The sequence below is a fragment of the Mesitornis unicolor genome, unplaced genomic scaffold, assembly GCF_000695765.1.
Source record: "Mesitornis unicolor isolate BGI_N332 unplaced genomic scaffold, ASM69576v1 scaffold2269, whole genome shotgun sequence".
Lineage (NCBI taxonomy): Eukaryota > Metazoa > Chordata > Aves > Mesitornithiformes > Mesitornithidae > Mesitornis > Mesitornis unicolor.
In genome coordinates this window covers 107,162-119,715 of record NW_010206366.1, presented here as the reverse complement: position 1 = coordinate 119,715, position 12,554 = coordinate 107,162, and the positions used below count along the sequence as shown (strand labels likewise).

The window sequence follows — 12,554 nt, the reverse complement described above, 5'->3', positions numbered from 1 at the left end:
GGTTGTCATCCCTGGAGGGTCTCGCCAATTGTTCTTCTCCCAAGGCCTGCTCCCTGGTTTGGAGTTACCATCACGCTCTTGCTGGAGCAGTGATACTCACGGTGTTTATCATGTGGCATTCACTGCTGGGAGTGCACAGCTCATGACCACTATGGGGGCTGAGTATAACTTTGTGTATTTTATATTAATACTGGTATTAATATTAGTTTCTTATTATTATTTTATTGCATCTGTTTTTATTTCAATGCATGAATCTCCTTTCCTTTTCCCAATTCCCTTCCGTGGGTGAGGAGGACTCATCGGGTGGTAGAACTGCCTAAACACACATAAGAAGACAGAGCACTAGTCGTTACTTAGCAGTCTTGAGGACTAGCTCCATGTGAACAGTAGTAGTAGTTTAGTATTACTTTCTAAATAACACCATATTTGTTTGTAAGAAGCCCTTTAAAACTTTAGAAGTTTGAGATTCCAGAAAGTTTATTTTTGATGTCCTCATCTTGCCCTTTTCCTTATTTGATCTCAGAAGTATTGATAATAACTTTGATTTTAGTCATGATTGTCCAGACCTATGGGGTGGTATTTTGCTGAATACTGTATGAACTTCAGTGACTGTGTCCATATGCATGTGCTTTCCCCCACACGCTTAGTACAGCATTTGAGTCAGTGCTGATATGCGCAAACCATTGTCCTCTGTACAAAGAGAATTCAAAGCCTAGATGAGTGGAATGGCTTTCTAGAAAAGCAGCCTATTTAAATCCAATTAGTGGATCTTGTTTTTTCTATGGTTATACAAATACATTGTGCCTTTACCTTAAACAATGCTTTGCACAAAGTGATGTTGAGATTTGATCACTCATAGAACCTAAACACTATTACATGATCACTATTTTATTCATGTATGTGGTGTGATAGGTATATGTTACTTCCTTATAATGAGCGGGCCCAGTATTAGGCAGTGAGAACAATGTATTATGTAAGAAATAAGAAAAACCTATTAAAAATGCCTACTGTATTATCCAAAGGAATTAGCATTTGCTAGATTGCCAGTCAGCCAAGGTTTTACAAGAGTTATTGTCATTTTGATTTTCGTGTGAGTCATTTGGTATATTGCCCCCAAAGGCACCTTATTATGATTCAGTGCACAGCATATAAAATTGCTTAGGCTTTTGGGGCTCCATGGAAAGCAAGTGGGGGTTGCGGTGGCTCAGCGTTGTGAAGCAGCAGCATTATGCTTAATTGACACCTTTGATGTAGCCCTAAGACAGCACCTGCACCTCCCACTGCTGCTCTGAAGACGTCAGCCTTACGCAGAAAAAGCTTCTGCTTATGAATCCTGCATCGCATTCAGCTCACTCTGAGCAGCCCCAGCTATCCTTAACTAATCCCATTGCTTCACAGTTTGGCTACAGCTTGGCTTAGTACAGAGCAGGAATTTTGCTGCTTGCTATTATTAGGTTAAACAGTAAGGTTTTGTCCATGTTAGAACTCATAGAAGGTAAGTCAAATGCCTTGTTGATATCCTAGTGTGTAGATATTCTCCTAAGATTCAGAATCTGGGAATCTGATTGTCGATTTTTTCTTTTCCTGGTGCTGACAAATGTGGGCTGTGATATAACAGTTGATTGTTTAATATTTACTTATGTATGTGATGCATGCTTTGTAGTGTTTCTATCGGTGCTCCAGTGTGAACAGTACTGATAGCCTCTCGTGTGATTACTTTGTAGTAGAATTCTGTCCTCTGCTGGTATTGTTTCGTTAATTTAATGGATAATGTCACATGCATGCAAAAGATACTTCTAAAATTACAGGCACTGACATATATGAAGGAACTTACTTCTTTGATAAAGTGATGCTTTGCTGTAAGTCTGAGTTCAGGGCTTACGTTCAATTTATTTGCCTCTACAAACCCCTACTGGGTTAAGTCTGAGGTGATATTTGGGTCAAATAGTATTGCAAAAATCTTTTCACATGAATGAGTGGGGAACAGCAAGAAACTGATCTGTTCTTGCAAGAAATACTGCTTTTTATTTTTGGTGGGTAGAGCTTCAAGCATTACTAAATGGAATGAAAAGGTTTACGTATAGCAAGTGTCTGCTAAGGTTAACAAAGCACCTCGCTCCTCATCACTTTAAAGCACAGGAACAATACAGTTTAAGAAAACATGATCATGTTCTCTGCCATTGAGTAAACAGTCTTTTCAGGTTCGTTGATTATTTGCTTGCACTCTGTATAAAAATAGGCTTCCTGAGCCAAAACTCTCAGGAAATAGTTCTTTTGTGCATTACCTTATTTAATGTTTAAAACATTAAGCAAAAGCAAATTAATCTATTCAACAGAGAATTGAAATATGTTAATTTAACTATTTATTTGCTTTTAATAAAGCCTTGTGTTTATTTTTTCAATTTATTGTCCTTTTAGTGAATGGAACCCCTGGTAGCCAGCTTTCTACTCCCCGCTCTGGGAAGTCTCCAAGCCCATCTCCCACCAGCCCAGGAAGCCTACGGAAACAGAGGGTAAGGAAATAAGGAAACTAATTTCTGAGCGTGGCTGGGGAGATTCTGGAATAGCCATTACCTGGTTGCCTTCTCCCCACTGATTCCTTGTGTGTAGAGTCATAACGTGGGAGAGCCTGGCTTCAGTCCTTGCTGTGTTTGTGCAACACTCTGAAGTGGAACGCAACTGTTCTGTGTCTGTCAAAATGTTAAGTATGCTGGGGATTGGTTTATCCTTGAGAGGAAAGCTAGGAGTCTCTTTCTCCTTCTTTACAAAACTTTTTTTGTTGTTTCAGTTTCTTTTTCCAAACCTTTCACTACTGGAAGGAAATGTTCATGTTGTCAAAGACTTTTTTTTTTTTGCTCCTAATTTGCCATGAGCATTATGTTGCTTGCAAAACCTACAAGGAGCTTTGATTTTGAAACAAGGTGAAAGAGCGTGCTGTGGAATCTAGCTGTGGCTTAGCTGTGATATCACAGACTTGTGCAGTGAAGATGCTATCAGTAGCAAGGCAGCATGAGACTTGTCAGTCACTTTGGTGACTGGAGTTAGTAGCTGTAGGTTCTCCCTAGTTATCATGTGTAGAGGAATCTACAATGTACCTAAGCATCCAGAATTAAGGTAGTGCCTGTGTTACTGCTGTAACTCTCTGATAAAATATTACTCGTTCACCCCAAAAGTCTCTACATGCTGATATAATTAATTGTATCTGTTCAAATGCAATGGGGCAGATGTCTATGTATCTTCTTTTCTGCTGTTTTCTAAGCTGTGATCAGTTCTCAATGAAAGCTTCCCTAAGGCAGTACTCTGTATCTCAGACTTGTTTATGAACACAGTTTGAACACATGCTTCTTCTGCCTTTTCAGTTTTTAAATAAAGATGTAATTTGTGTCTCAAAGTAAGGTGATTATGTACAAAATTGTCAGTGCTTGACTTTAGGCGCTGGTGCCAACCTGATTCATCAGATATCCAGATCAGGAATAGCTGTAGCATGGCATGACTCCCTTCAAGGCGGTGTACCCTTCTTCTTGTCCGGTGGATACCAGGGAGCTGAGAAATTGTGCATGCCCAAGTCTTACCTCAGGCTGGGACACAGCTATGGGTTTCTACCGTGACTTGTTTATAGATATGGAAGCCAACTGTGATTTTGCAGTATAGAGATAGTCAGTGAGTGGCAGCTTGAAGCCTCAGGGTAGTGTCATGGTTTTCATCATCTGGAACACAGAGAGTAAAGATGCAAGTTTGAGTTGGATAAGCTTATACTAAAATCTTAAATGCAATGTCTTCCACACCTGTTTGTTTTTACTCTTAAAGCTTATTAATGAATCATTAATAAGTCACTGAAGAGGGAGCAAAGAGTATTCCAAATGAATTATATACTGGTGATCTAAGGGTGTCTATTTAGTTGGTTGATATCAGTATACAGTGGATTTTCATTTGCTGTGAAGCTGTTCCTTTTTATTGGTAACTTTCCTAACTAAGCTTCCTTCCCTGTCACTAATGCTTCTCTCCACACAGTGAATAAAAGTTTTTCTGTTAACATTTGTGGATGGGTGAGTGGGAACCATGCGGTCAGCACTATTAGACACAAGAGATTTTTGGCCACAAGGTTTCTGACTTTCAAATGTGAAGAGAAGAGCAGATGGGCTTCTTCTTATCCAGGTTCCCTATTTGGAAGTGTAACAGGATCATCGAGTGTCAGTATTATGGATGCAAAGGGCTGTGTAGTGGTAACACAATCACATTTCTAATTGTATAGAAAATAAATACTGAAGTAAAATGCAGGAGAGATAAGACATTGTTAAAGAGTTTAAATCTGTTCTCAGATATTCATATCCAGTCTCCTTGACCTTGGTAGGCGTCTTTTCATGCTTGTCTGGCTTTATTTTAGACAGACTTTTTTATCTGACGAAACATGGAATACATTCATGTAAAAATAGATTGCAATCATGTAAAAATGCATTGCAATAATATTATTTAGATTACAAAATGAACCACTCAGTTCAGGGATGGAAACTTTACAGTTTCTCTGAGAATTTATTTCAGCTCCTTTCATGTTTAACTTGTGAAGTGAATGAGCTAGAAGTTCAGTGTAAAAACATGATTGTGTCATTTAAGTTCATAATGTGTATTCCAATGACTAAATTAGTTCTATAAACAGCCATTAAATGGTGCTTATTAATCCTAATTTTCCTGTTAGCAGTATAAATGGTGTTCTGTTTTGTTTTAGTACAATCTTTTGTATGTTGCCATTTAAATTTTATTAAGAGGGCAGTTTATATTATGTACCATATTGTCATTAACCAAAGTTGAACCCAAAGCACTTCAATGCCTTCAGCTACAGGAGTGACCAGCCAGCTGCAGGAGGTTTATTGCCCAGGAGGTTGTTGAAGTGTTGGTATCATGTGATAGATGTACAAGAGAGAAGAGGAGGCTGATTTCAGTGTTCACCTTGTCACCAGTGTTGCAAGTTGAGGTATTCCTACCCCAAAATAAGGATGTTCACTGCTAGAGCCATGGCCTGGGGTTGAAGGTGATGGTTGGAATTCTGCCTGGTCTGAATTTCTCTCTTTATGTGGAGTATGAGAAAGCTGATGCTTTAGAACTGAAGTAAGATGCCGAGTCCTGGAAATGCCAGCTCAGCTGTGTTATTTGTTTTTTCTCTGCCCCTCTCTCTGTTTAGTTAGACGAGTGCCTGTTCCCTCATGCCATCAGGTACATGGGACGCCAGTGATATGTGCTGGGACTGGAAGGTGATAGGGAACGTTGACTTTAGCAGAGCCTGATTCCCCTTGATGTAACTGATCCATCAGCTCTTCAGCATCCCCATCTGAGTGCTATGAGGGAGTTTTAGGCTTGGTACCTCAAAACGCTGAGGGGTCTGGGCAGGCTTCCAGTGTTTTTCATGGGAAGTATAGGTGAGAGGAAGTCATGCTTTTGGATTCAGAGACACAAAAGTGAGGTACTTCCACAAACTGAAGGATTTCTTCCTGTGAATAGTAAAGACCTGTGAAGGTAATAGGGATGGTAGAGTTTTCCAAATAAAATATTCCTTCTAATTACATAGGGCATTAGGCAACTTAAAATAGAGATCAACGATCTTGCTTACTCACTGTTCATTGCTCACCTTTTCAAAAAATAAATTCTGGCCTTTGATGGAAGACTTTTCATTGATGTAAATAAAGCCAAAAATGCTGCTGTGGTACATACTAATGAAAACTGTACTCTTGTAACCCTACAGATAAAATTTTGTACCATCAAAAGCCAGAACATAAAATAGTAAAGTTTTATCCTTTCTCACTTGCATACGTATGTGGCTGAGTTATTTCCAGAAATTCAAAAATCAGTGAAAGTTTTCTTTTTATAATCTGGATGAAATTCAGTCTATATTTGAGAAAAGTAAGATTTGAAAGATAAATTTCATGTGTGTAATACAAGGACTTGAATGTGAACTAGCAACCATTTAGCAGCTCTGAGTTAACTATCAACCAACTTCTAACTATCAACTTCAGCTTTGGAGTCTTTTAACTTGCAGGCTGTGTACTACAGTTATCCTTTCTTGTAGTTTAATTCTTTCTTTATATTCATTCTTAAAAGGAAATTAAGATTCTCATTTTTAAATTGTTATGTACTTGGTTGTGTAATTCCACAGAGGATTAAAACATCTGAAATTCAGGTTTATAGCAGTTGAAGTAGAGATTTATTTTTCTGCACATGTATATAGTCCCTACCACAGCAGAGTATGGTTAACGAAGCAGACTCAGCAAAGGTGACATGGAAATCATAACAATAAATATACATAATAACAACATCCACATTTTATCTAACTTGCCTTTATAAAGGTTTATGAGCTTGTTTTCCCACTGTCTTGTAATTAGTAATTACTTCAATTAAGGTGGACGCATTCTATATTTTATAGCTGATTTTCTTTCACTTGCTACTCTTTTAAACATTTTTTTCTACATCCCTAGAGGCTACAACCTGTAGCATAATAAATAATTAGATTTAAGGTACTTCTTGACTAATGAGACAAAGAAGTTAAATTCTGTCTATATAAGGACTTTGAGTTGTATTTTGCCAAGAAGTCTTATTCATTCAGCAAGTTTTGTCTTTTTATTACTCTGTGCAAAATGATAAATAGATTCTTCTCATACAGAAATACAGCTTTTTGGCTAATTATAGGCAAGGAAAATTTCTGCTGAAAGGAAAACTTTTAAAAAGTTTCAGATATTTAAAAGTATATGAAAAAGCAGAGAATATGTTCCTTACATCTTGTGCATGATTTTACTTTAGAACAACCACAGAGTTATTAAAATAAACACAAAAATCTTCCTTAAATATTAGAAGTCAGTTCTCACAAATATCTTCTTTGTAAGTTCTGAATGCATATATTTTTTGAGCAGCCTGGTCTAGTGGGAGGTGTCCCTGTCCATAGCAGAAGGCTCGGAACCAGATGATCTTTAAGGTCCCTCCCAGTTCTAACCATTCTCTGATATTTTATGTTCAGAGGAGTGAGCAGTCATCTAGAAGATGCTGTTTGAAAGTTTGGGGTGTTACCCTCCCTGGCAAATCAAAGTATTTTTTTTCTGTACTACATATTAGAAATTCCCAACTGTATGTGCTCAAAAGAAATTTTAATAATTAACTAGTTGGTATTCAGAATGAGATGCTATCATCTGTTTAAAATTCTTTTGTCTAGATTGTTCACAAGAAAACAGAAATGTATTTAAGATCTGATTCTCACTCTGCCACTGTAACACAGCTGCTGTTGTACGTACAAATGCCCATTAGCAGAATAAAAGCACAATAAGCATTCTAGAGAATGAAAAAACTGTTTAAGAGGCTTAAATCCCCTTGATGTCATGCCTGCAAGTAAAACATAAACCTGCATAGATTTTTGAGATCCTTTTAAATGTGAATTTTGTAAAGCATTCATTCTATGTAGTCCTTGCTTTATAGTATAATTTTTAGATGTGTTTATTTTTTGTCTCAGTTATCATTCTGTGATTAAAATTAACAAAAAAAAAAAACCCCAAACCAAGGTCAATGCCAAAACCTGGCTCCATCAGCCTTCCCATTCTCATGTGTTCCTGTTTTTTTGTCTTGTAGTTGTATTGTTGTATTTCGTAAAGATGTTTTAATCTTAAAGGATCCTCCAGAACACCTTAAAGGTATCAGCGCTTGGCTCTGAGGTGTGCTGGGCAGCTGCGCACTCAGTGCCCTTCTAAACCATCAGTTCTGCTTAATTCACCACTGCTTCTCTTTGTTGAACTTAGTCATTTATCCAGTGTTGTTGTGTATCTTGGTGAGCATTGTTGTGCTGTGTAGGCTGGGTAGGGCAATGTATCGTCCCCTAACACTGCTGGCATTCGAGGATTATCTGATCCGTCAGAGGATGCTCGGAGTGGGTGTTGAAAAGTGGATTCGTACACTCAGACTCTCCCTCTGGTGTCATGAGCTGGTTGCTTGGCTACCGTCAGAAAGAGAGGGTGACGGGGGGATTTTACATGCTGTCTTTTTACACATACACACAGACACAGAAAAACTGTGGGAGAGAAGCACCATTGTCTGTGCAATATAGGTAGTGGCAATATTCAGTGTCAGCCTACTGGAGCTCAAATGTTCCTGGATCCATGCTCTATCACCAGGGGGTGGTAAGTTTTGGTTACCTTATATCAGGTAAGCACTTACTGCTTACTATTTGCAAAACAGCAAAAAGGGAAATATATTTTCTTCAAGAATAAATTCCTATTGCCAAGTTTCCAAACATTAAGGAAACTCTCCAGAACAGACAAATATTATTTTGATAGCGCTTAATAGGAAAGAATCAAAGAAAAACTAAACCTGGAATATGGTGTATGTTAAAACTCCAGCTTTATTTACTAATAATTGTTGATTAAAAAATAGTTATATGATATTAAGCCAAAAATCTGTGTATGTGGAATATGTGTATTTTATGTTAAACAGTATCTTCTGGTCCACTGTAGCAAAAAGAATATAAGACTGTTGCAATGCAACAAGTCAAACACAATAAACAAATCTATACTGCACTTCATCTTACAGGACCTGTATCGCCCACTCTCTTCGGATGATATGGATTCAGTAGGAGACTCAGTGTAAAAGAGAAAATGGAACAATGTTTATGGTTTGTTATTTGGTGAAGGTTTAACATTTTTAAAGAGAATAGCTGCTAATTTACAGTAATAGTGAATTGCACAAAAGAGTTTTGCATATTTAATATTAAAAACATGGGGCCAAATTAATTGTAGTGTGGGGGTATTTTTGGCTTTACCACTGCATTTTAATGCAAGAATTTGTAATGAATGAGCCATTAAATACAAGACAGCATTGTGCACGCTTTAAGGAACAAAGATTGGATAAGATTAATATAACGCACAAATCCATAGTTGGCACACTTATGAATAGCGCTTTTTTTGCCATCTAAGGTACTGATTATATGTTCTGTTTTTAACATAGGTATTTTTATTCATTTTGGTATGAACAGTTAATGAATACTTTGCTTTTACCAACGAATAGGTAAATGCAGAAAATAAGAAAACCTACCATATTAAACTGCTTGCACCACGCTGTCTGATCCCGACACGCACATTTGGAACACTCTAATTTTAGTCTTTTTATCTGAAGAAATCCTGTGTGATCACAGGACAAAAAGTAAATGCTTTGAAAGCAGTGTTCAAGTTCTCTTCACTGCATTGCCATCTGATGACTGTAAACAGAAGGGTGTTCACAGACAACGTGAATGTTTTACCTGGCAAGGGCTGTTAATACTGGTCAGCCGTGTGTTGCAAGTAAATATGGACAGATTTCTAAATTAGGAAATATGGGGGCCTGCTGGCTAGCAGTGTCATCTGACACACATACGATGACACCTTTGGGAAAAACACATTTTGCCTCAGAAACCAGTGATTATTTTCACTTGTGTTAAGGACAGGAACATCATTTTTTATTTGCATAAGACATTATGCATTTTAAAATTATAAAATGAAAGCCTACAGAAATGGTGGTACTGTAAAGCATCCTCCTATTGACCTAATTTCTCTGTTTTTATAATTTCTAGAGGTGGTCATATTGTACAGCATGAATATGCAAAACTCCTTTAGTGTTAAAGTAGGTCACCCATTATAACCAGTTGCTTAACAAATACCTACTAATTTTATTTGTTTTCTGCTGCTTTATTGTGAGAATCTTAGTCTGCTTCAATTTACATAATAGCAATATTTCCCTCTGTATGTTGCATATTGCTTTAAAATTTAGCTGTTCTTTTCAAGCCCATAGTGTAGTGATCACACTCTTCTACTGTCTTATACCTTTCCTTTCAGCATCTCAAATACTAATGATTTAAGAAGTATAAAATAGTGTGATTCTCATCCTCAGCAAAAACCTATAGAGATTATATTTTTGAGCTATATAGTGATGATTCAATATATTTTGAAATCAGGAAAATTCACTTAATAGCAGAAAATTTTCAGCTGCCACATGTCAACTTTTAAATGTAGTAAAATAATTCCTTTATGCTGATTTGTCCACAAGAAAATTCAGCAGCTGGAAAATGTTGGCATGTGATGTTATGGCTTCACTGTATCAATTTTATTTTCTTTTTGGAGGATATTTGCAAAAAGAAGGAAAAGGGCAGCAGAATGCAAAACTTACCTTCTCTGTTTTCAATACTTGGTTCCAGTATCACCTGGAGAGAAAGTCACTGATCTGGCAGGTTTGCTGAAGCAGTTAGGTCATTACATTTTGAAATGCATGTTTTGCCATTCGTGCTTCAGACTTCAAACCTAAAACCATTCCCAGAAACAGGAACGGTCCTCCCCCATACCCTGATCCTAAGGGTGTCCTGTTCTACTGAAACAGTTCACAGCTGTGAAGTTACTTGCATTTTTGCCTGTTGTGAGGAAATGTATTACTTAGTCCCAAGAAGTGCATATCATGTAGAAGTGCATTGGGATCAGTTTCCAAAATTTCAGACAACTCCACCAGACTAAACAAAATACTTACTGGTGTTTTGAAAATTGTTTTTTCCTGTAAAGGAAATAAATTCCAGGAATTTTATTTTTCTTCCCCTCTCCCATATAGGCTACTGCTGCTTAAGGCAGTTTATTGAGAATGTTTGTTCTGCGCAGTGAGCACAGATTGCCAGCAAACCTGAATGCCACGGCTTTGCTTAGCTGTGGAATAGAAAAATGGTCCTTATATCAGTAATTGTTATCATAGCGAGTTCCCCATGAAGACCTTTTCAAAGAATATGCTAGTCCATAACATTTAATCATTTCAACATATGACTTGTATTAAGGGGCTATTCAGGGGCAATATGTATCATTAATATTTCATTTAAGGAATGGAAGTCCCTTAGAGATTGAAAAGGTACACTGTTTATAGACTTCTGAGATCCCTTTTGTGTGGAATGTAATTCCCATTATACATGAGCAGAAATGAAATGTTTCTTTTGAGCAAGACCAGAAGGTTTCAGTTTATGGGTGAAACTGAAATTGTGTTTCTTGATGCTGTAGTTCTGCTTGCAGCAGCACAGGTTTTAGTTTGTCCCTAGGTTTCCTCACCTTCATTAAATAACAGCGTAGCTTAAGCAACTTTATAGTGTTTGAACCTCTTATAGTTCTCTGTATGCTGCATTATTTGTGCCTATTTTAAGGTGATTATGATGTAGCTAAAGAGTCATGTATAGATTGTGAATGCTTTCTTCCCTTTGAGCTTTATGAATACTTGTGATTATTTCCCTAATGCTTTCTGAAACTTTCTGTTGTTTTTTTTAATCTCTTTTCTTCTTCTTTTATGCAACAGTTCACATGTGAAGCACAGAATGTGTATGTTTATACACACATACATAGATTAATGGCTTTGAAACCCATGCATAGTTATGTCACATTTGTGGCTTTAAACAAATATGTGGGGAAAATGTATTAACAGGAGGATGTTCATCCAGTGGGATTTGCTATAGCTCTGTATAGCACCAACCTGTGCTTGCTAAGCAGCTTTCCCGAGGAAGTCTGTACAATTTTAAAAGACCTCATGTACAACCAAGGGCTAAGTTCTGCTCAGTTTAAAGTTAGTGGCAAAATCCTGATTGATTCCAAAATGGGAAGGGCAGGATCTTAAGCACAAACATTAATCATAAATTAAAAATGTTATTATTTTGACATGTCCAGACTTGTGTCTCCTCTTGAACTGCACTGTTCTGCAGTGTATTAAGTCATGTAATATTAGAAGTTAACAGAAGTTCTTTTCTTGAAATCAGTAAAATCTTTAACTTTCATTATCCGATGTAAAAGTTGCTTTTCAATTTGTAAAATAATTCAGAGACAGCACATTATATTTAGGGGGTTTTTTCCCATTAAACCATTTTCACAGGGCATATATGGCTGTAAATTGAAAATTCTGTGGCATTATTATTGTGGCTATAAATGTATATTACAAGAAAGGATACATAATGTTAAACTGCCTTGAAGAACACCTGGGTCGAGATTGTGTGGTATAACAATTGAAATAAATAATAGTGTTTGCTTTTACAGTTTCATACTTCACACTGCAATGTGAATTTTATACAGTGCAGTATATTACAAAAAATGTACTCCAACTCTAATTGTTAAAATGCATTAACAGTAATACAGAAAAGAACCTCTGAGCAATCCAAGTTTACTCTTTTGTCAAAGATAGTAGAGAAATGAACAAATGGAAAATCTTTATGGTGCTAAATTACCTCATCACTTGATGAATACTTAGATTAATGTTGTGTGTGCTTTTTTTGCATCCAATTAATGGTATACAACTGAATACAGGATTGTTCCTTATCTAATCTTCACTTTCAGTTTATCTGTTAGTGATGGGACAAGAACTTGTAACTACGAGTGATCAATAGGAAAGTAACCTGATATCGCGCAGCCAGCAGTAGCTTTACATGCAGAGCAAAGCAAGCAAGGGCTTGTCACACTCTGGAAGTGGGTGTGCTGCCTCCCATGAAGCCCCTTTGCTCAGAAAGCAGGGCTTGTTGAGCAGAGCAGAGGCTTTTTGGAGCTGTGTTT

The 12,554-nt window shown here is 37.0% G+C and overlaps 1 protein-coding gene across 2 annotated transcripts in view; it reads left to right on the top strand.

The window, feature by feature from the left end:
• Positions 1 to 1,355: 1,355 nt before the first annotated feature.
• Positions 1,356 to 12,554, top strand: part of DCLK1 (doublecortin-like kinase 1) — a 64,797-nt gene continuing 53,598 nt past the window's right edge. For both annotated transcript variants that reach the window (XM_010191706.1, XM_010191707.1), the window contains exons 1-2: positions 1,356 to 1,495; positions 2,419 to 2,513. In XM_010191706.1, the coding sequence (XP_010190008.1) occupies positions 1,477 to 1,495; positions 2,419 to 2,513 (114 nt within the window). In that variant the 5' untranslated portion in view covers positions 1,356 to 1,476. The remainder of the gene's footprint in view (positions 1,496 to 2,418; positions 2,514 to 12,554) is intronic.